Below are 24,363 nucleotides of genomic sequence, written 5' to 3'. Positions count from 1 at the left end.
CATAAAGTCTATTTTCTCAAGCTTTTGCCTAAAAGGCTTATTTATACGGTTTGTATAGAATGTCAATTTAGTAAATTATTTGTTACACAAATATTGTATTTGTACATCTGTCCAGTGAACATGATGGGTGCATTTTTAAAATTGAAAAATTAAGAGTTTCCAAATGCATTCCGTGAAAAGGAGTCTAGTATGAAATGTCCACTCTTCCTTTGCTGTACACAAACAGAGGCATCACCACATACTCTGCTGAACTGCCAATAGATAACAGTCCATTCAGTTAGCTCTGAACTAACTCTTGAAAAAGGCCTAAGGTACTCTACTTTCATATTCTTCCGAAACATAGAAGAACTCGACTTTCTCTCCACTCAGGACAACATCCTCCTGGGAAACATCACTGCATTTCTTCCTATCTAAACTTAACTGAAACAAGATGGCTCCAAGCCCCAATTAAGAAATGTCTGTGTAAAGAATGAAAGAAAGGGTGAAGTCAAATCTGCAGTTCCCCTTTCCTGTGATAATATTGTCTAGACCTTGTCAAAACCAATTTGGGATGCAGTTTTATTTCCAACTCTGTGGCAAGTTTAGATCTGTAATAAAGTTGCTACTTCAAACTGACTACTAAGTAAGTGGGAATTGAAGGTAAGGAACTCTCCAGGGTAGACTGCCTACCTGAACAGAGCAGAATGTAAAATGCAAGCAACTGTTGCAAGCTTACTTCAATGGCTGACTTATTTGTGGAAGAGGATGAACATGGAATGTTGTGAAATTGCTGTGCAAAGTGAACATAAAGAATGACAAGGATTTTCTGCAAACACATGATCATTTATGTACAAAGGCAAATATTCCTTCTTGAATACCAGGACAAGCTTGCCTCCAGTCAATTACAGGCTAGAGCAGAGAACTCACTGTCAGGGTTTACTATAAAAGAAAGAGGACTTAGGCTGACAGCCAGATGTTATTTCTCTCCATTCTTTTTCTTATAAAATTTCAGCCTATAAATATGTTCAAAACAGGCCCCTTCCTCCCCAGCCCATCCACCATATTGTCCAGAACTTGTCAGACTTCATAAATCATAGCCAAATGGCATAGCTGTCCACTCTCCACACTTCAAACCTCTTATGAAATGTAGCCACTATTATGACACCACAGAGTATTGGGCTTGAATGGGAGATAGCATCTGGCCCAACAGGCAGACTTAACTCAGATTCATAAAGCTCAGGCCAGAGAAGACCACCAGATCATATAGTCCGACCTCTGGTATACCATAGGCCATTACATTTCCTGTACTGAGCGCAGTGACTTGTGTTTGGCTAAAGCATATTTTCCAGAAAAGCTTCCAAGTCTTGAGTTCAAGACATCAAGAGGTGAAGAATTCACCACTTCCCTTAGTAGTTTGTGTTAATCACCTTCACAGTGATTCATGTCCAACTTCCAATTTTAATTTGTCGGGCTTCAACTTTCAGTCACTGGTTCTTGTTATGCCTTTCTCCACTAGATTAAATAGCACACTAGTACCAGTATTTTCTTTCCATTAAGGTACTTATACACTAATCAAGTAACCGCCAAATCATCTTTTTTTGGTAAGCTAAACAGATTGTGCTCTCAGTCTCTGACTGCAAGGCATTTTCTCTAGCCCCTGAATCATTTCTGTATTGCACCTTCTCCAATTTTTCCAACGTTCACATTTTTAAAAGGATACCAGAACAGGACATAGCCTTCTAGTCTCTCTCACCAATGCTGTATACAGAGGTAAAATTATCACCCTACTTACTGCTCCCCTGTTCATATATCTTAAGAATCACAATAGTCCTTTTTGCCACAGCATCACACAGGGAACTCACGTTCAGTCACTTGTACACTATGATCCCTAAATCTGCTTTCCAGGATACAGTCCCCCATTCTGTAGGTTCCTTATTCCCTACTATGTAACTTTTCAGTTGGCTATATTAAATTGCATTTTGTTTGAATTGGCCCAGTTCACCACATGATCCAAATCACTCTGTATGACTTTTAACCAATCTTTGTGTCATCTGCAAAATTTATATTTTTATATTTATTTTCAGATCATTGATGAAAATACTAGACATCAAGCCTAGTACTGATCCCTGCAAAACTCCACTAGAAACGCTCCTATTTAATTATTATTTCCTACTGACAACTACTTTGAGATGTCAGTTAGCCAGTTATTCATCATATAATATTTTTTTAATCAGAATATCATGCGGTACTAAATTAAATACATTACAAACGTTTACATATATTACATCTAAAGTTACCTTTATCAACCAAACTTGTAATGTAAAAGAATTAAATCATATTTGTTTGATAAGACCTACTTTCCACAAAACCATGCTCACTGGCATTAATATTCCTATTCATTAACAGTTGAATCTTATACCAGCTTTTCTGTTGTTTTGCCTGAGACTGATGTTAGACTAACTGACCTATAGTTACCCAGATCATACCACTTGCTCTTTTTGAATAGTGACACAATATTAGCACTCTTCCAGACTTTTGGAATTTCCCTGGTATTCCAAGATTTATTAACAATTAATATCAGTGGGCCAAAGATCTCCTCAGCCAACACTTGCAATTGGCTGAAAGTTATCCAGTCCTGCTGATTTAAAAACACTTATCCTTAGCTGATGATGACATCCTCCTTAGTTACTAATGAACTAGAAAGTACTTCATCATCCTCATGTGATACAAGTACAAGTCCTTCCAAATACAGAAAAGGAATATTTATTGAACACTTCTGCCTCTTTTGCACCATTAACAACAATGTTACTATCTCCATGTAGTAATGGGCCAATACCCATTACTAGGATTTCTTTTGTTCCGAATATATTTTAAAAACTTCTTCGCCCTACCAGCCATGATTTTTGCCCCTTTGTCTTTAGTTTCCTTTATCAATTTTTTATACTTAATAACGTCTGATTTATATCGATTACTATTTATTTCCCTTTCCCCCCCATGTTATAGATTTCTTTATTACCAATTTCTGAGGCATCAAAGGGGAGAAAAGATTGGTAATATATCCCCCTCACCTTGGCGAGAAACCTATCGAACTCCAAGTTATAGCTTGTTTTAGCCTTCTGTCACTTGTCATGCTCTTTGCTCTCTGCACTCCTCAGAGACAGCCTTCCAACTTTGCCCAAAGTCCAAGTAAATTAGCCCAACAATCAAGTAACCAAGTAATCCTTAATTCCCTTCACCCATACCCCACATTTATCACTTCTCTGCAGAAGCACAATTCCTCTCCTCCACATTGTACTTCTATCACCCATGATAGTACCCTAGAATATAATCCCCTTATTTTTACCAATAGTATCTGAGAACCCAATGTCTACCCCCCAAATTATTTTTACTCAACTTTACACCTTCCAATCCAAAACCATACTCCTACTGCAACTCAAGCCATTCCCTCTGACCTCACTGAAGCTCCCCACGAAACCCAAGATTTGTCAGCTTTATTTCTAGTCCTTACAGATACAGCCTTGTAATCCATTCACCCTCTTCCTTCCCTGGATATTGCCACCTCACCAAGACCTAAGCCAAAAGTGTTTTAGTTCAGCCTCCCTTGCTATGAGATGATGATCAAACTGCAAAGATATTTTTGGTCACTCTCTCCAGGAACCCACCCACCCTTCTTTTGTCTTTATGCCAGTTCCCCTGAAGCAGTGTGCTCCAGTAACTGCCACACTTCATAGCACATGCTCCCTCTTGCCTTCTGCAGTAAAATACTGCATAGTTCCACTGTTTGATGCCTCTCTGCTGCTGGTCCTCCACGACCACCAGTACTACTCTGTTCCGCTCACCTCCCAGATATTGGTCCTCACATCTGGATTCCCTGGCCTCCTTCCTGACCATGATTCCAAGGGTCTCTCCTGCCCCATCACTCAGTCTTGGACTGCAGCTGAGCCAATATCCTTTTGCTGATGTGACGTCAGACTGTTCCTCCCATCTCCAGGTACTCAGGTCATCACAGCTCACCAGCGGGGTCCTGGTCATGCCCTCAGCGAACCAATTTAGCCATACAGTCATCTCCCACAACAGGGATAGATTTCGTCTTGCAGTAGCCTGCACAGGGCCTTCCTCTGCTAACAGCAGAGTCCTCCACTCACCACGAACTCCGTCAGTCTGCCAGGTAGCACCTTCATCAGGCTGGTTCAGCATTAGTGCCCCTTCCCGGGGGCCCACACTCCTCCCCGTACTCAGCTCTGCCCTCCACCTGCCCGCTCCTGGCGCCTCTAAGACCTCTTGTTCTCCATGTTCTCCTGCTGCCCACCAGTATCTAGTACTGTGCCTCATGGTCTGTTGAGTGGCTCAACCCACGGCCCTGGCAGCAATCTCCCTCTGCGGCACATCAGAACAGCTACAGGAAGCAGGATCTCCAGACTCCTAGCAGTACCCAGGCGAAGAGGCACAAGAAGAGGGCCCAGGACTCAGACATACAGGTGGGATCAGACAGTCAGATCTCTCCAGAAGTCTGTTTTCTTTCAGGAAAAGTTAAAGGAAAAAGATTTTATATTTATTTCTTTTATTCTTTTGCTTGGTGCTACTTTAAAGCCCTCAAGCAGGGTCTTAAGACACCAGACAGTTCAGCTCCAACTAAAACCTCTGTTAGTCATTCAGTTTCCAACCTTTTAGAATAGCCCTATGAAGGGAACAGGGTGGACTAGGATATATGTATCATGCAAGGGATTGTCTCGCCCACAAGCTCTTTCCATTATATATATTCATCTATATCTACTAGCCCTTCCCATTCACTGTTAGAATATTATGTCTGTCACAAGACAAGTGCTATCCAAGGAAATTGCTAGAAAATAAAATTTGACATCCTAATATCCAGGACATCTTATGAACCAGCAGAAAAAGTTGTCCAACTTGTAGACACCCCTAGCCATAATGCAGTCAATCACTGACCTTTTGGGAATGAAGGAAATCACTTCATAACCCAAAGCCATTCTTCTGCCAATCATATCAGAAGATGGAAGAATAGCACGAAAGAGGAGGGAAATAAATCAAGAAGTTCAAGTATGAATGTTTGTCTGCTTCCCTTAGGCCAAAGAAACAGGGTAATCCTTATCTTGTGCTTCAACATCCTTGTTGCAACCCTTCCGAGTAGGCATCATCTGGAAGGTGCTAAGAATGAGAAAGCACCTATCAAACAGGCATCCTGAGGCTCCTCTACTGGAGTTCTCCATCACAATGAGAGCAGTCTTTGTACTGAATTATTTTGTCAGAGGAGCAGGGGCTGACTTCCAACCCCATGTTCAGCTCTGGAAGAGCACAGCAGAGCAGAGCATCCTTTCCAGAGAAAGAGGCAGATTCTGTTATATCCCTGTTTATAATTCAAAGTACCTTACAAAGCATACTTACAGCAGGGCAAATTGCAGGTCTTCCTAACCCAGCTACTCACCTGAAGCACTGTAGATGAGGACCATACCCAGAACCACAAGCTCAATAGAAGCAGCAGGTGTTAAGAAAAGTCAGACTGACATCAGTATATTTATATGCCAGATGACTCTTTATGGGAGCAGTACCTATCAGAAAAGTACCAGAAGCAGATTGAGCTAGCATAGAAAGGCCCAAACCTTGAGAACCACTGAGAAAAGCGTTAATTCATTCCCCAATGGCCAGGGGCAGGGGAGCTGCAGTTCTTCCTTGTTCCTAGAAGAAGAAACAAAAGATAAGAGGCTGGAGTGCCAAAATGTGCACTCCAGCTGCCAGGACAAAGGAAGAAAGACTGAAGAGGAACGGCTGGGGCCAACTCGTATAGGCTGTTAGAGATTGATATTTATTTTGTCTATAGGTTGCTTGATCATATGACTATGTGGGAGATTCTTTTTTAGCATTGGGATAAAATATATAACAAAATGACATTTCTTTAATAATGTCTCTGTCACTAGCTTTTCAGTTACTAGAAGGTACACAGTTTACTATGGGCAATTACTAATGTCTTTATGAACTCTCCATCCATTACAAACATGTTTCTATTTATTATTATAAGAACCAAGGAAAAAAGCTACACTTACATGTGTTAGAAATAGGTAGTTCAACCTTACCTTTGGATTTTGGAATCAACTCTCCACAACTCAGTATTCGTACTTCAGCATATGGTTTACTAGATGCATCTGTTTTCTGGTTTTCTATTTCTCTCACAACTTCCTGTCCTGAGATGACTTGTCCAAAAACAACATGAAGTCTGAAGTTTTAAATAAATAAATAAATATAAAAAAGATAAAATGCAAGTTTTCTACCGCAATAATAGATTAAAAATATTTAGCATCTAAAATTTTCAAAGCAGTGTCCACTTCACAAACACAAATAAAGGAGATAAGATATTTACCCATCTAAGTGAGGTGTAGGCTTGGTTGTTCTTTTGATACCATCAAAAGGAATAATTAAAACAAAGAGAAAAACAAAGTTAGCACCCTTTACAAAGGAAACAAAACTGCATTTGAAACAAAATTAAGTGCATGTATTAAGTTAAAAATTATCTTGAATGAATAAATTAAGAATTCTGTTTTGTTCAATTTATAACAGCCATGTAGTTATAGTTTAAGTATCACTGAATGAAACATTACATAAGGTTCCTACTAAAATCCTTACTTTGTTTGATAAAAAATTTTAAGTAAAAGAAAATATTCTAGCATTAATCCAATTTTTAGATAGTATCTTGTATACATAGCATCACAAAATGCTATTATTGATTCAATCAATGAACACTTGAGGGGAGATTTAAAAAGAAAATGAAGCTGTACCTCAGAAGAGCCTGCAAATAGTCTCATAGTCATTAGAACAGAAAGCAGTGAGAAGTCAGAAAAGAAAAACAGCTGGGCACCTGCTTCATGACATTTGATGTAGCTCTAGAACTGACTTACAGAGTCTTCAAGAAGAGCTTTATACCTACAGATAATGCACGTGATTCACACAAGCTTCTACAGCCCACACAGGCCAGGGCTAGACATCCCATGGCATGCAAGTATCAGTCATGAGAGAAATCAGAATCTGGCCTGAAAGAGGCTAAAGGTCTGTCAGCAACCCAAAAATAACTATCTACTTGTAGATGATGCATGTAAGTCATCACGTTAATTAAAGGAAAGATCTTTATCAATTATAGGTACCGGGATCAATTTCAAGAGAGAATGTTTTCTGTAGATAAGCCTGATTCAAAGGAATCTCTCTGTTGTAGATATGTTGTGATAAATTCAGTCTTAGATTTATTATATGTGGTGATAAATTTAGCTATGTGGCTATTTTTTCCTTGAAAATTAGATTGCTCTTAGAATGATTTCCAAAAACCACAACTACACACACACACACACCCCTACCATAATCCCCAGAGCTTTTCCCATCCAAGACTCTAAGCAGACAAGACATTTTACACAAAATTGAGAAAAGTCTGCTGAGAATATTAGCTTTACATTACTTGCCAAAGTTAGAAGCAACTAATGAATTTTTTTTCTGTGTGCAAGAGAAGCACTCATCTAAAACAATAAGGAGTGCTAAAAATGATCAGTTTATCTCCAAAATAAGCATTTTTAGGAAGCAGCTGTTTTGCATGGAGCTTCATATCTGGAAAACCAGTTCACATTTGATTAAAAAAATAAATCTTTTTCCATTTAATAATTAAATGATTACTACAACCTTAATGTTGTAAGCAACATGCATATCAGAATAATACAATACTTACATAAAGAACTGTGAACCGTTTGTATCTTTCCCTCTGTTGGCCATTGACAGAAGAAATTCTTTGTTGTGCTTTACAGCAAAGCTTTCATCTAGAGAAAGTGTTTTTGATTGCTTTAAAATACCAAATATTTACTTTGTTCTATTAGTTAAATAGCATTTATCTATTTTCCCCTCAGCCAACCCAGATAAATTTATCACTGCAGTAAACAGTATTAAAAAAATTAGCTTCAAAATAAGGTATATTATGTCATGTCCTTGGGATACACTATGCTTCACATTCTAATGCCTAGAATTTAAAGAGGAGAAAAATAAATGTACTTTCTTATTTTCACCTGCCTATTAAATTGTAGTTATGGTATGAAGAGTGACTGTAAAAATGAAACTCTTACTCAACAGATGTACTTCCTGCATATACTCATGCAACATCTGAGTATAATAAGAGCAGGCCTTTGCTATTTTTCACTCTTGTTGGCACATGCAGATGCATACATCTTTGGAAGCCCAAAATGTTGGGGGTTTTTCTACCTCATGCATCATCAATATAATTTTTAACTATGTTTTGATGAAGAATTTTTATTAATGGTGGTGATCCAATTTGGTGTCAAGCCAAATAAGCAGCTTTACTTTCAGATACCAGGATGAGTTTACACGGAGCTTGCTGTCAGAAAAATAAATTTACTTAAGATGATCAAGTTGGATACGGAAGCCACAAAATTAATCATGATAGCAGGTTTAGAATCAGATATGCACAAATGTAAGTCTGATAAAGTTGACAAATTTGAATCAGAATAGCTTGAGCCTCATTTAGACAAGAACATTTTCTGAACAAAATTGTGAAGTAAACAAAATAAACCTTTATGGCCTTCATATCAGATCAGCTAGCAAAGACCACCGCGCCCAGGCAGAACCTAAATAAACCCAATGGGACTCAGATTTGGTATGCACAGACCCCAGATGACGGTAGGAGCAGGACCATGGATTACAAGTTTAATATTTATAAGACAGCACATTTGAAAAGATATATAGATTGGCTTGATAAAGAAAACGTTACCTTCAAAAAAACCACCGTAAATGGATTCTCCTCCTCTCCCATTTCCTTGAAAGAAAAAAAAATACATTGTATTACAAATAAATGTAGTCAACATATAAATCATTAAAGTTCAAGATGTGCCTAATGACTCAAAGAAAGTATCATAATATAAAAGATATTTCAATTATTGCATCCAAGTCAAAATATCTTCAAGAACAGTCAAATAGGAAGCTATATCTATGCTTAAGTAGAATGGGACTGAGAAAATGCAGGTTATTGCTTTTCCATTTATTCTGCACTGTCTCACATATCTCTAGATCAAGGTAAGGGTACGTCCACACTACCTGCCGGATCGGTGGGTAGTGATCGATCTATCAGGGATCGATTTATTGTGTCTCGTCTGGACACGATAAATCAATCCCCAAACGTGCGCCCATTGACTCCAGAACTCCACCAGGGCGAGAGGCGGAAGCGGAGTCGACAGGGGAGCTGCGGCCGTCAATCCCATGCCATAAGGACAGGAGGTAAGTTGAAATAAGATACGTCGACTTCAGCTATGCTATTCCCGTAGCTGAAGTTGTGTATCTTACATCGACACAACCCCCCCACCCCCACCCCCGGGTAGACCAGACTACTGCTGGGAAATACAATGCTTTACACTGCATTACACTAAAAATTTCCACTGGGAGGCTACTCCAAGCTATAAAGATAATGGAACCGAAAGCTATTTATAAAAATGTTCTTATTTGAAGGCCCTATTTAGCACACCTTACTCAAAGAACACACACCTTAAAGTTCACAGACATTTCATCTGAATACAGAGTGCTGAACAGGACCCTTAAAAATACCTTACTATTTAAGAACTGGAGTTTTCTTTTAAGGTTGTGTCCTACCTTCACTGAAGTCACCTCCTTGGATCATAAAATCTTTCACAACTCGGTGAAACAGACAACTTTTGTAATGCAATGGCTTCTGGGTTGATTTTCCAGTACCTTTTTCACCTAAAAGGGAGAGAGGGAAGAGGCGGGGAAGGAAGGGGGGGATAAAAAAAAAGATACTTTGCACCTGTGCAACACCTTTCATGGGAGGAGCTCTAACAGTCTGACTAACATTAACTATTAAGTCTTGCAAAGCAGTTTGTGAAGTAGGCAAACATCTGTTTTGTAGATGGGAACACAAACAAGTAGATTAAGTCCAAAGCTGGCCATTGATTTTGGTTCTCATTTTCTCGATACCCATCTTTCAGAGGTGCTGAGTGTTCACAGCTCCAAATGAAGGTCTTAGGAGCTGTGGGTGCACAACACGTCTGAAAGTCAGATCCCAGGTCTCTCAGGTTGGGCACTCAAAACTTGGGTTACACCATTTCAATACCCATTTTTGAAAAAATCTGGCCAAGGTAACTTTGCCACGGTCACAAAGGAAGTCTGTGGTGAAGCTGTAGATAGGACACAAGTCTCCAAGGGAAATTTACCAGCATCACTCAGAACCTTAAATGTATTATCATTCCAGAGTAAGACTGTCCACATGGGGAATTATACCAGTATAACTATGGCGGTAAAATTATACTTGTATAAATTTTCCTGTCAAGACAAAACCTAAAAGACTACTCCTAAAAGGCTAACACACTGCTGGTGGCAACAGGTGCAAAGTCTGAAAGGCAGGTAACTGAACGAATGCCAAAATTAAAAAAGCACTACATTGACTTAGAGTCTCCTATAATCTAAAGACAAGTTTTTAGACATTTGAGAAAACCCTGCAAAGGTTCCACCACTTTCAGAAAGTTGAGTATATCTTTCTCTGGACTGATCGCCAGAAGAAAACCCAAGAAATGGATTCCTAGTCCCCTGCTCTAAACACTTTTGACCATACGCATTCCCAATGTTTCAATAAGATGATCAAATTCAAATTCTGAGCTTGAACTACTTTATGTGTACATATATTACTTGGTTCTGACATGGAAGTGATAAGCAAAAACTCATGAGAGATTGCAATGTAATAAAAATATTGAGGGGGCAGGCGGTGGGAAATGTTGGAGTTGGAGAAAAAACAAGCGAATTTCTATAAATCCATTACTGTGATGAACTAAGTTTTTAGGAGAAAATAAATTTGTTAAAAAGTTATCTTGGAAACAAGTTGACAGAGGTTGGAGAAATCTGGGTCAGATTCACAACCACCATTTAAAACAATGTTTTACTTTAATTACTAGGCTTGGACCAATATCAGTATTCTTCAATTAAAATAGCAATTCAGCAGGATAAAAATGCCATTTCAAAAATATTTCCACGATAGGGCTTTGAAAGGACTGGTAATTTGACTAAGAAACAGGAAATTTGAATTTAATTTGGGATTAGAGATCTCCACACATCTGCTACAAAGGAAAAACCAAAAGGGATAGCTAAGAAGTGGATGGCCAATTTTAGAGAGCAAAGACCATGAATATTAGTGGCAGTTCAGTATATCACAGGAGTCAGAAGAAAGTCCATTAATACCCAACTTCCTGACCTTTCATTGGCTACCTTTATTGTAAGCTTATCAGTTTCAGGATTAGTTAATATTATACAGTTTCAGCCAGCACAAATGGATTTAAATCACTGACTTTAATCATGATTTAAATCAAACAAGCAGGAAAACAGGATTAAAATTGATGATTTTAATCAAGTTGTTTTGCATTTGTACTTTCAAATAACTTTTCTCAAGAAAAGTTGATTCTCATTAGGTGGTAACCATTAAAACATGTTGATTTCCAAATAAATATAACCTTTGACACCAACATTGGTGCTTCTTTTTGCTAACCAGCAGGATACACTATATACACACACACTAATTTAATCAATTATATAACTTAACTTGCAATTATTAAAGCCTTAATTTTTACATTTTTATTATGTTAGAAAAACAGTGAATGAAGACTTTCCTATTTTAGATTATTCTTTTTTATTGTGATTTGTGTCAAACTCTATTTGGATGGAAATTCAAATTCAATTCAAATGCATAAACCCAGCATTTTAATTATTTTATTATTAAATAAAAACTACTTTAAAAGTAGACACAAGACAAAGTTCATAAAACATGTTTTGCATTTAAAACTGATCTATGAAACAAAGGAAGTATTATCTGTGAATTGAACTGATTGTTTCTGTTCACCAAGTCCTTTGAAATTTCAGAACTAGTAAATCTCATCCTATCATACACATTTTTCTACATAGATTCAAACTGGTAAACTGGTCCTACTTTTTTCCATCTCCTATAGTTATTTACTTTGAATTAACTGAAATGAAGAAAACATTCTCTCCGCACCTGCAGTAGAGGCTACAGCTGTCAAAAGCTTGTTTAGCACTTCAACAAGCTCTGGTTCCAGGTGCTTAGCAAGTGACTTACACAAAAAGTCAGTGATTTTACTTTCTTTAAAACTTACCAGCAATACTACTTAATATTATTTTTTGTATTTTAAATTAACAATTGTAATAGATTACAGTAAATTTAAATCTTAAAACAGGTTGTAAATTTCATATTTAATTTTAAATAGTTTTATTTAAAAAAACTGTATTTAAATTAAAAGAATCAAATTTAAATACAAAACTCTAATTTTTTATTTAAAAAAGTTTGATTAGCATATGCTCCATGTACTAACTGATGCCACAACTGCAAGTGCTGCATTAAATGCACACAAGACACCGATGTTAAATCTCTAGAGAGACCAAGACCCATTATTTTAACGTTTACTTTCATTTTCTGGTATGCAAAAGTGATAATCATTGGATATCTACAGGGGATTCTGTTGAATATAATAATTCACAATATGAAACTAACCGATATTGAATTAAGTTAAAAATCATAAATATCTACAAACCTGTGCAAAGGCAGCGAAAATTCTCACATGTCTTTGGGCACACATCAGAAAACAATTCAAAGACCACTCTTCCAGCTGAAAAAAATCCCACACATTTATAAAGTTAAATTATATCTGTCTTCATTTGACCATTAAATATTTATATTAATTTAAAATAATATAGGCTAGAAATTATTTTTCTCACCAGGTACATTGTTGATGGCTATGTCAAAAAAGCAACGTGGCCGCTGGACCTTGATTCCCATGGCTTCAAAAGCTTTAAGACTGTAAATAACAAAAATACAAAAACCTTTGAGTTTTTCTCCCCTGTGTAGTGAAACTATATATTCACTCGATCTCAACCTAAAAGCTTTTTATGAATGACAAAAAGTGTGGTCATCCTGAAATATAAATGAGCAAAACTGAGTGCTGAGACAGGTGGCATTTTTGCTCTCAACTTGTTTTAAATATGAAAGTCTAGGAGCTGTTAATCTTTGTTCTTTAGGACGAAAAGGAAAAATAACTTAAAAACTGTTTTCTGTGCACGTTAAGTTTAACTTCACATTGTTACCAACTCTTGCAAAACTTTCTGGAACTTTAAGAAAAACACAAAATACTGCATTTTTCCTGCAACACCAGTCAAGGGATTATCACTGTTTGTATTACACACTGGAGTCCCAGTCATGGACCAGGGTGCCATTGTGTTAGATGCCGTACAAACACACAACAAAAAGACTGTCCCTGTTTCAAAGGCTAAGAGTTTACAATCACCAATTTTGGTGAATCAAAGAGATCAAAAGACCTCTCTTTTTATTTAAAAAAATTCCAGTTCTCATGGTTGCAGAGTAAAGCTTGTAAACATGAAGGAATGTATTCTAAAGGCTCAATAATGCATTATTTTTTAAATCTTGTGATTTAAGCCAATCTTGGATTTTGGGCAGCCAGACTCATGATTTTGAATGCTTGGGTTTGGCAATACTGAGTTCATTCATGTTTACTTAGATTGAATCCTGAAGTGAAAACTGTCCCACAGCTTTTTTTTTTTTTTTTTAAAAGAGGAAAGCATACAAGAAAACTGCGAGGGAGAATAAGGCATCAGTTGATGAGAATGTCATCCAACTTCCTAACTGGCTTTATAAGAACATACTTGAAAAATGAGAGGATTTGGAAAAAAGTGGGAACAAGACAAACAATGTAGGATCTTCCGGTCTCCTAGCTGGGTAAAAGGTTAAGACACAGTAGAGTACTTTGATAATTTGCTCCCAGAGGCCTTGGATCTTCAGACCCAAGGCCAGGGCCAGCTCTGGTGTTTTTGCTGCCCCAAGCAGCAAAAAGGAAAAGAAAAAAAAAAAGCCGGGATCGCGATCTGCAGCTCTACTGCCGTCGCTTCAGTCTTTGGCAGCAATTCAGCAGCTGGTCCTTCGCTCCGAGAGGGAGTGAGGGACCCGCCACCGAATTGCCGCCAAAGACCCAGACGTGCCGCCCCTCTCCTTTGGCCGTCCCAAGTAGCTGCTTGCTGGGCTGGTGCCTGGAGCCGGCCCTGCCCAAGGCTGAATCAAGTGACAAGGGGGGGCATGAGGTGGAGAGAAGGAGTTAACTTTGAGACAGAAGGTCTGTGCACTCAGGCAACTTATTAAGATTATCTCTGAACTATTTGCCAAGAAAAGCAAACAATTCCCTAGTATGAGAGAGAAATTCTTACTGGCCATAATAAGAAATCAGAATATTTTTGAAGGACTATTCAGTAAACAGAAGTCAAATGGCACAGATTTACATAAGATGGACAATATTAAGTTCATATTAAAGTACCATATGGAGAATGGGAAATAAGACACTCCTGAGATTAAATTGGAAGAGATGCAAGTTTAAAACCTCAGTGAACCTTATACCAAATAAAAGAAATTGACTAGCCTAAAAATTTTTTTTGCATATGACAAATACTTGGATCCTGTTACCCTTCACTATTTATACTGAAAAGGGAAGCAGCATAGCTATTTGTTTACATATTTTGCAACAGCTGCTTACAGAGTTTACAAGGTATATGGTCCCTGCCTTGTAATAGTTGTGCACAGTTACTGATATACATCTTTCAGCCTATGGTCTTTGTAATTCTTAAGCAGTAGAGCTGAGCATAACTGATTTTTCAGTTTGTTGGCAGTTAAAAAAAAAATTTTTTTTTGAAGAAAAGTTGGGTTTGGGTTGAACTGAATCCAAAAAGTGTAAAAAACACAAAACAAGTGGAGGCAGTGATGCCTCCCTTATAACCATTAGGCCTAATAGTTAGAATACTCACCTGGGATGTGAGAGACCAAAGTTCCATTTTCCCTCTGCCTGATATGGAGAAGCGATTTGCACTCAGGTCTCCCACACTGCAGGAGAGCGCCCTAACCACTGGGCCTTGGGATATTCTGGTATAGGTTTATCTCAGTTGCTCCTGTTGAAGCTGTTCCACTGCATCTAAATAATTAGCATTATTGGAACAAGGACTTGAACGTGGATCTCCCACATCCTAGGTGACTGCCCTAACCGCCAGCCTGTAGAGTGGTTCTCATTCTCTTTTCCTAGCCCAGTGAATAGTCATTGTCATTATGAAAGACTATGAATTGCCATTAATGCAAAATAATCACTGGGACAAAGGTTATAATGCACCAATACCTTTCTGCCACCTCCAGCCGTTTTGTGAATATCCCCAAGCCCTTCCCACCTCCTATCTCCCCCGCCCCCCCCCCACAAATATTTGGCCAACACTAGTCAGTGAATTTGAGTCAGCGCTAATTGAGTCCAGTGGAGGGACTTAGTAATCTTTTAAGTGATAGGCTATTCCTGTAACTATTGTAAGCTGCATTAGTTATATTTTAGAAATTTTATTAAAAAAATAAGCAACACTTTGTATTTTACTACTTTGTATTGTTAAATTCCTTGCAATTGCGTAAGATGGGCAAAGGCCACTGCAGAAATGTCTGACTGGGACTTGTGCTATAAACGCCAAAAAACTAAGGGTCAAAATGTAAAAACAGTTTATCATGATCACCAAATCATTGACAATATTGACATTTAATGTTGCAAATATTTTTAAGATGCCGATCATCCTAGCATCCTGGAGCTGCCCTAATTATAACCCCAGGAGCTGCCCTAATTATAGGCCACCCAACCCATTCTATTGGTTTCTTTTAAAAACAGAACACATTTTGAGTAGGTAATTGTAACAGTTTTGCATTAAGCTTTATAGCAATTAATAAACACATTTTCAGCTTTTTATCTCTTGTGTTTGTTCTTTCCCTTTCATGGCACTGTTTCTTTCTTCATGTTGACTATCTTGGTGTGTCTTTTCCTGTCTATATTTTAGTATATATTCCTTCTTTATTAGTACAATAATTGTTCTCTCACTTCATTTCACAGTGTCACTCTTCCCACACTGTGCCCTTTGCCAATACTTTCCTTCTACTATCATCCTCTCTCTTGGACCTTATCGCCCTCTCTCCTTGGCTCCCCTCTATAACACATTCATTGAAACTAAGACAAACTCTTTTCTATGAAGGAGAGACTGCAGCCAGCATACGTGTAGAAAGTATTACATTATTATTTACTGTCAGTTACTGAAAAATGTCTAAAGTTATTGTCATATTGAGCATGATATACCCTTACTCATACTGATGGATAGTAAGTTGGAGTTCAGGTTAAAAGTTAGTTTTATGGAACCTTAACTCTCAATTCCTTGACATTAACAAAAAGCCACGAAACATTTTCAATATTGTAAGCCAACATACAAAAACGTATCAGAATGTTAGAAGTGTATTTCCAACTTTAAATTTTCTATGATGAAATATATTCACAAATTTTGCATACTTATTAGGCTATTAATATTAATCTATATCTGTTTCTGCATTTAATGATTCCAAGTATCCTACTCTAGCCTAGCACACCATCCCTGACATCCTAGCTTAAGTTTTTACAATGATTCAGATCAAGAAAATTCCTCAAAATATGTTATCTACAAGTAAAGTAAAGTTCTCTCTCATAATATAATTATTAACCTGGCAATAATTCCCCAAACGCACCCACTGAAAGTGTAGTAAAATGGTAGCATGGACTAGGCCACACTAACATATACACTCGCAGATTCAGTACACAGCATCCTCAGGTTGCCCTACAAAGGAAATCAACAGATTCCAGTTACTGAAATTTGATTAATCTGATTTTCCCAGGAGTTTGTGAGGAGAAATTCTCATATTTTTTGCATTGTTGTGGAGGGCAGTGACCATGCAGCTGCCTTCTCAGGTGAAGACAGAGTAAACTGGAGTCAGCGTGGTCCTGCAGCAGTCTAGCAGAGAGTCTGAATTAAAAAGACTAATAAGGAAGCCCAAGCTGCCTTCTGCCTACATTGCGGAGGAATGAATGTGTCTAAATCATGAATAACCTCTGGATTGTGAATGCCAAAAATAAGAACGGAACAAACTCATTTGCTTTTTAAAACGAAACAAGTTTACTTACAAACTACTAGAATCGATTGAAGAAATAAAATATAAGGTATTGTAAGTCTTTTTATCCTGAAGATGATTTAAGAAAAAAATAAATAATCTTTAGAAAAAAATGCTTGCCTTGTAATAGTTTGCACTGGCTCACTAACTTCTTAAAGCAAACAAAATAGAATCCTTAGGACAATGCATATGTAGCAATATAGAATATACTCCTGGGGGAATTCTGCGCTACTATGCATAATTAATGAGCCCTGCATATTTTTAAATTTTTGCACAGAAAAAAAAGTTTCTGCTGAAATGTTGCTGCAGTTCTGCCTTTTGCCCTCCAGAGGGCACTGTGGCGATAGAACAAAGCAGCAGCTCCCTGCCAGCGAGGGAAGAGAAAGAGCTGCCTTCTTTGCAGAGGGCCAGGTCAGGAGACAGGGGCTTTGGGGAGACATACAGGGTGGGGTGCTGCGGGGGAGGGGGTCAGACTGGAACTCATAAGGGCTAATGGGGGAGGACAGACTGGGGCAGGGGCTGAATGGGAGTAGAGGCACAGGTCCACAGAGGGGAGGGAGGTGCAAGGCCACATGGTGATGAGGCAGGGTACAGAGCTACATAGGGACAGGGGGTGGCTGGGTGGGGACACAGACACACATGGGGACAGAGGGAGGAGATCCAGGGACACATAGGAACAGAAGAGTGGGTGGGTGGGGCACAGAGAAATTTTTAGCCCCAAAGATTTTTTCAAAGTTTGTGAGCATGTAAAGGATCATAATTAGGGCTTCTGGTTTTTGGGATTTATTCATTACATTTTTCAGGGTTTCTCTTCAGCAATTTTTTAGTTTTATGTAGATGTCTAAAAATTGCAGGTTTTCAGGCTCTCTTTATATATATTGTAATGAGTAACATATTATACAGTAGCATATACTGTGATGAGTAATCTATTTGTAGTGTTCTATACTATGCTTTAATGTAGTACTGTTTCGAACATTTAATGTACACTAGGAGGGTCTATACAGACCAATTAATGTGCAACACATTAGTGCACTTTAGAAATCACACTCCCTGTAGGCTGGTGAGTTTGCATCTGTTCACCAGCTCAAGGGACAAAACAGTCAGCTATGTGGAAACCCTGTTTCAGCTTTCTGTGCAGGCTCTTTTACTCTTCTGTCACACAAACGCAAGGAACACAGAGAAGTAACAAAAGTGACAGTCCTTAACTGGACTGATACTGCTCTGGCCCCAGCAGCTCAAGGGTCACAGCTGTTCCTTAGCCTCTGGGGAACTTCAAGGCCCTACCTGCCCTGTTGCAGCCTTCTGTTGCTTCTTCTGGCCCTCCCTTATGTCTTCCAGCTGGAAATCAGAGCCAGCTGTTAGCTACTTCTTAGCTGGATCAGCTGGTACACAACACCTACCTGGTGGGCTTCTCCATAACTCAGGGCTTACTGCTCCCTGGCTCTGCAGGCTTTAAAGGGGTAAACTGCCCTGCTACAGCCCCGTGGTCTGTATTACTGCTCCATGTAGACAAGCCCTTAGAGACAAGTAACCATTTCCAGTGTTTATTGGATAAACACCAATATTTCTTTTTCATTTTGTTTTATCTGTGTGTATTGCTTAAACGAAAAATCAGAAGCCTAATAGTCTAAACACAGTTCACCCAAGGAATAATTTGACTAATTAGGGTTAAAATACCTACATCACCCTTCTAACAAAGCTATGCCCACTACAGTTTAAATGAATAAAACAGTTTCACACTTTGTCACTGATAACATATTGTCAATTTTCTATAATTTTTTTTTATAATACAAGTTGCCTTATTTTTCCTATACCTTATTTTCCTTCACTCCATTCTCCCTTCCTAAAACTGATCATGCTGTATCTTTTTCTACATTGTTTTCAATGTTATCTCCTCTTTTTTCTTTCTTTCTTCAACTGCTATATCCCTTTCGTCCTGTGTTCTCTATCTCATCCCCCTTTATTTATCTTTATCCCATTTCTCTCCCAATAATCTTTCAATAAACCCTATGTCTCTTATTTAAATGTATTCCACTACTTTCTTTCTCCCCCACTTGCACATACCTTCACTACCATTATCTCACTCACAAGTTTTGAAACATTTACCAGACACGAAACTGTCAAAGGATTAATTTACTAACCAAAGACCAACACAAAAGATTTCCCGCCACATAAACAGCATGTCCAGGAAAACACTTTGGTGAGAGGCCAACCTATCTCTCCCTCATCCCTCACCCCTTCCCCAAAGGAATGCTGGGATTCCAACCTAAGTGCTGTCCCTGAACTGTTCAGGGGCTCCATCCTTCACAGCCTCCCTCTAGTACAGAAGGGAAAATTCCATTTGTAATAGAAGAGATAAATTACATTTGTAATTATGATCTGTGAACCAGTGTATACATTTAGGACCAAATACTTGCCTCAGGATCCACCCAGAGTATAGGCCCATGGCAGTGGGTGTGTGTGTCAAAGAGATATTTGCAAAAAGATCAATAGTAGAAAATGACCTTTATATATGGTATGTCTATGGTCACAGGGGTCGGCAACCTTTCAGAAGCGGTGTGCCGAGTCTTCATTTATTCACTTTAATTTAAGATTTCGCGTGCTGGTAATACATTTTAATGTTTTTTTAGAAGGTCTCTCTCTATAAGTCTATATATTATATAACTAAACTATTGTTGTATTGTAAAATAAACAAGGTTTTCAAAATTTTAAAGAAGCTTCATTTAAAATTAAATTAAAATGTTTATCTTATGCCGCTGGCCCGCTTGGCCCGCCGCCGGCCTGGGGTTCTGTTGACATAGGCCAGCAGTGGGCTGAGCGGGGCCTGCGGCCGGGACCCCGGCTGGCAAGGCTCTGGCAGCCAGAATTGCAGACCAGCAGTGGGCTGTGCGGGGCCGGTGGTCTGGACCCCAGACCAGCAGTGGGCTGAGCCACTCAGCCCACTGCCACTCAGGGGTTCCATCCACTGGCTCCTGCCAGCCGGGATCCTGACTGCTGGAACCTCTCAGCCCGCTGCCAATCTGGGGTCCCGGCCCTGCCCACATACAGTGGGTACCTACCTTCTCCCTGGTTCTGGCCCATTCTCTTCCTCTCTCTGCACTGAGCTAAGGGTGGGAGTGGACTGAGCACAGGGCTGGGGGTGAAGGGTCTGGCCAGAAACTAGAATGAGGGACGGGGCTCAAGGTTGGGGCAGGAGGTTTGGGTGTGGGGCACTGCAGCTCCCATTTGGTGTGAAGGGTGCAGGTGGGAATGTGTGTGTGTGGGGGGTGCAGGAGCTCCCATTTGGTGCTCAGGGTGGGGATGCAAGAGTCAGGGCAGAGGGCTGGGGGCATGTGAGGGGGGTGCAGGTGTCAGGGCTGGGGTTGTGGGTGGGGGGTGAAGGAGTCAAGCAGAGGGCTGGATGCGTATGAGGGGGATAATGGGCTCAGGGCAGAGGGCTGGGTGTGTGTGTGTGGGGGTCAGGGCAGAGCTCCCCCTCACTCCTGAGGCCCCCAGCCGTCTCACCCACTCAGGGCCCCGCGGCGCACCGCACGAGCGCAACTAGCGCCCCGCAGCAAGAGAGTCCCCTCTGGCTGTGTCTGGAGGAGCCGCTCTGGGCGGCGCATGACCCCGCAGTATGCAAGCTCCTCGTCCCAGGGCTCTCTGGCCACCACCAATTCCCGTTTGCCCGGACCTGCTACATGCTCAGCGCCGCCAGGCCATGGGGCTCTCCGCTCCTCTCAGCTCACGAACAGCAGGTCATCCATGGCCGTGGCCGGGCGCCTCCTCCCGGGGACGCTCAGCCGCCGGCGCTGTTGCCGCCGCCGGCCTCTCCTGCCTCCATTTCCTGCCACTGAAAGTAAGGACCGGGTCCCGTAGCGAACCCGCTCCCCCCGGCGCACTGCCAATCCACCATGGCAAGCTATACCAAGGCGGCCCAGGTGAGCGGGCCCCTCCGTGCCCCCGGGTAGGGCTCCTCGCTGGGTGAGGGGCCGCGGGAACCCACAGCAGACTGCTGAGGCGGCTCCTCTCTCGGGGAGCGCAGGCTCTGCCCCTCACTGGCTGTGTGTCCTCGGGACTCCGGCAGGCAGAAGTGTGCCATTAAAAATTGGTTTGTGTGCCATCTTTGGCACGTGTGCCATAGGTTGCCAACCCCTGGTATACACACTACCTACTCCAATGGCAAGGATTCTTCCTTTGGCGTAGGTAATACACCTCCCCAAGAGGCAGTAGCTAAGCCCAGTGGAAGAATTCTGCCACTGACCTAGAGCTGTCTACACAGGGGCTAGGTCAGTATAGCTACATCTCTCAGGAGCGGTTGGGAAGGTGCAGAATTTAGATGTGCATTAACAATAAGGTTTCTAGCCCCTATGGTTCTTCTGTCTTCAGATGCTTCAGTGCATTTGTTGCTGCCCTTGACTTTCCAAAACACAGCAGAGTGAAATCAACCACTCTAATCAGTTTCATTTCTGCTATTCATAACTTTGGGACCAGCAAGGACAGGACAAGAACCATGTCATTTTACTATGCAGATTCTGTTTTTGAAAACTACACAAAATCAAGCTTTGGGGAAGAAGGATTTAAAAAAAAAAAAAAAGGAATCTGGCAGCGAAATCTTCTAGAAATAGAGCAGCCAGAGCAACCTCAAGACAGTAGGTTCAGGGACTACAGAGGAGAAGAGAAATTGTTAGATACTAAAGATTAGCAGATAGTCAGCACAATGGTAGGAAACCTAGCACCTTTTCCCAACAGATAATTGGACAGCAGGCTCACTCATCAAGGCATTATCATTGTTGCTGCTCCTCATACACCTCCTTCATACTGGACTGGCTGTATACACTTGTTCTGACTGAACAAATAACTAGTAAATAAAACTGACTAATTCAATACAATGTAAACTGAGCTAAAGTTAAAATAGGGTAATGCTTCATGGAGAGTGCTTGAGATTCAAGCTCAGTTGTTGTTATTCTGATTGTGGTAATGCCTAGGATTACCAGTCACAGACCAAGCCCTGGTCTACACTATGAAATCATGTCGGTATAAAATCCAAAACCCTAAGCAACGCAGTTATACGGCCTGAACTCCCTGTGTAGATACCACTATGTCGACAGGATGGCTTCTCCCATCTACATAGCTACCGCCCCTTGGGGTAGCAGCTCTCCCATTGGCACTAAGCGCTCCAGCTCTGCCCCAACAGTGCTTTAAGTGTAGACAAGCCCCAAGACTCCATAGTGCCAGGCACCATAAAAACACAATTAAAAAACAACCAAACTGTCCCTGCCCCACAGAGCTCAAGTATGTGGCCTCCTCTGTAGATAATAGGGAGCAAATAAATATTTTCTCTTAAAAGAACATACAAGCATTTTACAAAATGGATTTAAAATGAAAAGAAGTGGGTGGGCGAGGTTCTGTGGTCTGCAATGTGCAGGTCAGATTAACTGATCTTGATGGTCCCTTTTGGTGATAAAAATCTATGAGTCTAAAAAGAGTCTGGCTCATATTCCCCTATGCACAAATACAGGTGATAACCAGAACTTAAAGGGCTTCAGGGGCTCAATTAGTTACCAGAGATACCTTACCAAGTCCCATATATTTATGGGAGGCAATTCCTTCACTGGGAAGGAGTTTTAAGGCAATATTTAGCCTTGGAATGGAAGATGTAGCTATGTGTATTTCAACAAGCCATGTATCATCTTACTTTTTGAAATCTCCTTCATTCATACTATCCTAATGGCTCTGCTAAACATATTGTCATACATATCTAATATTTTCTACTTTCAGTTAATTAATGCCTGCAAGCAAAATGAGTCTATAACTGATGTCTCAGTTACTATTACAAAAAAATCTATGCACAGCTTTGGGGCAGCCCTTCAAACTAAAAGACAGAGAGGGGACCCTCCAGCCAGACCTGGGGAATCCTTCAAAGCAACATCTCCTGTTCCAGAGGCCTGCAGAGGGGAGGAGGCCATGTGGCAAGCAGAGAGTCTGGTGATTTTGCCTGCTAGAGGAGAAGAGAGAGGATTCATTCAAACTCTGAAGCAGGCACGGAACACGGCCCCGTGTGTACCAGCGGCTGGAATTATCACTAATGATTTATGACTGGAGGACTGAAAATGTGGCCAGCAGCACATCACCAGCCTGCGTGGAGAAAAGGCTCCTGTCCTGCTCCAAGGAGCTAATTTTAAAAAACGCCATTCACCACGATCCCCCATTTGTAACTAATCCCACCCCACTTGGATCTCGCCCATGACCCTCCACACCTCCCTCCTCTAACTTCCCTCCAATTTGCAGCTTATTCCCTGCCACTCAATGCCCCCTTTCTTCTCAGGCCAGACGGGCCACAAGACCTTCCTCGTCTCCCTTAGGACCGGGTCACCCCCCACCCTTTCCCCAAGCCCGTCACAAGCAGGCTGAGCCCCTCGGCGGGCTAAAGCCCCTGCGGCCCAACATGGGGTGGGCCCCTTCCCGGGACGGAGCGGTAACTCCCGCCCCTTGGTGAGGGGTGCAGGCCCCGGCTCCCACTATGGCGCTGAGGCCCTCGCCCGCATGGGGCTCGGCGGGACAGACTCCCCGCAGCGCCCCAGCACTCACCCGCTCGCGGCCCGGCTCGCAGCCCGCGCTCCTCACTGCCTCGCCGCCGCCATGTTAGGAGCTGGTGCGGCACAGACTGCGTCAGTGGAGGGCGGGAGCAGGAACGCCAGCGGCGGCGTTGGGTGGATGGTGACCGGACGGGGCACCGGCGGGGTGGGTGCAACGGTCGCGGTAAACCCCGACCCGGCTGTGCTGAGGCGGCCAAATCGGCCGCTCGGAGCCCACAGTGGTTAGGGGGGCCGCTCCCCGCCTCCTTCCGCCGTCAGAGCGGCTCCGCCCCCTCATCCACTCCGCTCGGCTGGGCCGCCTGCCTGGGCGTGAGCGCGGACCTGAGCCCCGGGCCCCGAGCGAGTCGAGGGCCTCAGACCTCCCCTCTGCGCCAGAGCTCGCGTGCCCCGAGCGAGGAGAGGGGCGCACGTGCCGGCGCTGTTCCCTGTCAGTGCCTGGGGTTGCCAGGCTTGCTTGGAGGCATCCTGGAGGTTTCATCACTTGACATCATCTTTAATTAAAGATTCATCTGTAATTCCTGGAGACTCCAGGACGGTCCTGGAGGATTGGCAACCCTACTGCCCTGTGCAGGCACATTCCCCTCTGCCAGCGCCCTGTGGCCAGAACATGGAGAGGGCCTAACCCCTCCTCCCCCCTAGTCTCTGTGCCCTGAGCTAGGACGTGGGCATAGCACCCCCCTAGCCACTAGCTCCCTGGGTGGGGAGAGGCCTCAGACCCCCCTACACTAGTGCCTCTGTGCCCCCAGAGGA

The 24,363-nt window shown here is 41.5% G+C and overlaps 1 protein-coding gene across 3 annotated transcripts in view; it reads right to left on the bottom strand.

The window, feature by feature from the left end:
- PPIG (peptidylprolyl isomerase G) overlaps window positions 1-23,936 on the bottom strand; it is a 48,436-nt gene extending 24,500 nt beyond the window's left edge. The window contains exons 1-8 of one of the 3 annotated variants that reach the window (XM_045032637.1): window positions 23,606-23,936; window positions 12,763-12,842; window positions 12,579-12,653; window positions 9,622-9,729; window positions 8,750-8,794; window positions 7,700-7,787; window positions 6,353-6,382; window positions 6,069-6,208 (exon numbers count right to left, since the gene is read on the bottom strand). In XM_045032637.1, coding sequence (XP_044888572.1) covers window positions 6,069-6,208; window positions 6,353-6,382; window positions 7,700-7,787; window positions 8,750-8,794; window positions 9,622-9,729; window positions 12,579-12,653; window positions 12,763-12,823 — 547 coding nt within the window. In that variant the 5' untranslated portion in view covers window positions 12,824-12,842; window positions 23,606-23,936. Of the gene's footprint in view, window positions 1-3,818; window positions 4,492-6,068; window positions 6,209-6,352; window positions 6,383-7,699; window positions 7,788-8,749; window positions 8,795-9,621; window positions 9,730-12,578; window positions 12,654-12,762; window positions 12,843-14,850; window positions 14,988-23,605 lie in introns of those variants that run through there. The other 2 variants (XM_045032638.1, XM_045032639.1) reach the window with 2 other exon arrangements.
- Between the last annotated feature and the right edge of the window lie 427 nt (window positions 23,937-24,363).

The sequence above is a fragment of the Mauremys mutica genome, chromosome 10, assembly GCF_020497125.1.
Source record: "Mauremys mutica isolate MM-2020 ecotype Southern chromosome 10, ASM2049712v1, whole genome shotgun sequence".
Lineage (NCBI taxonomy): Eukaryota > Metazoa > Chordata > Testudines > Geoemydidae > Mauremys > Mauremys mutica.
This window is presented reverse-complemented; position numbering and strand designations above follow the sequence as displayed.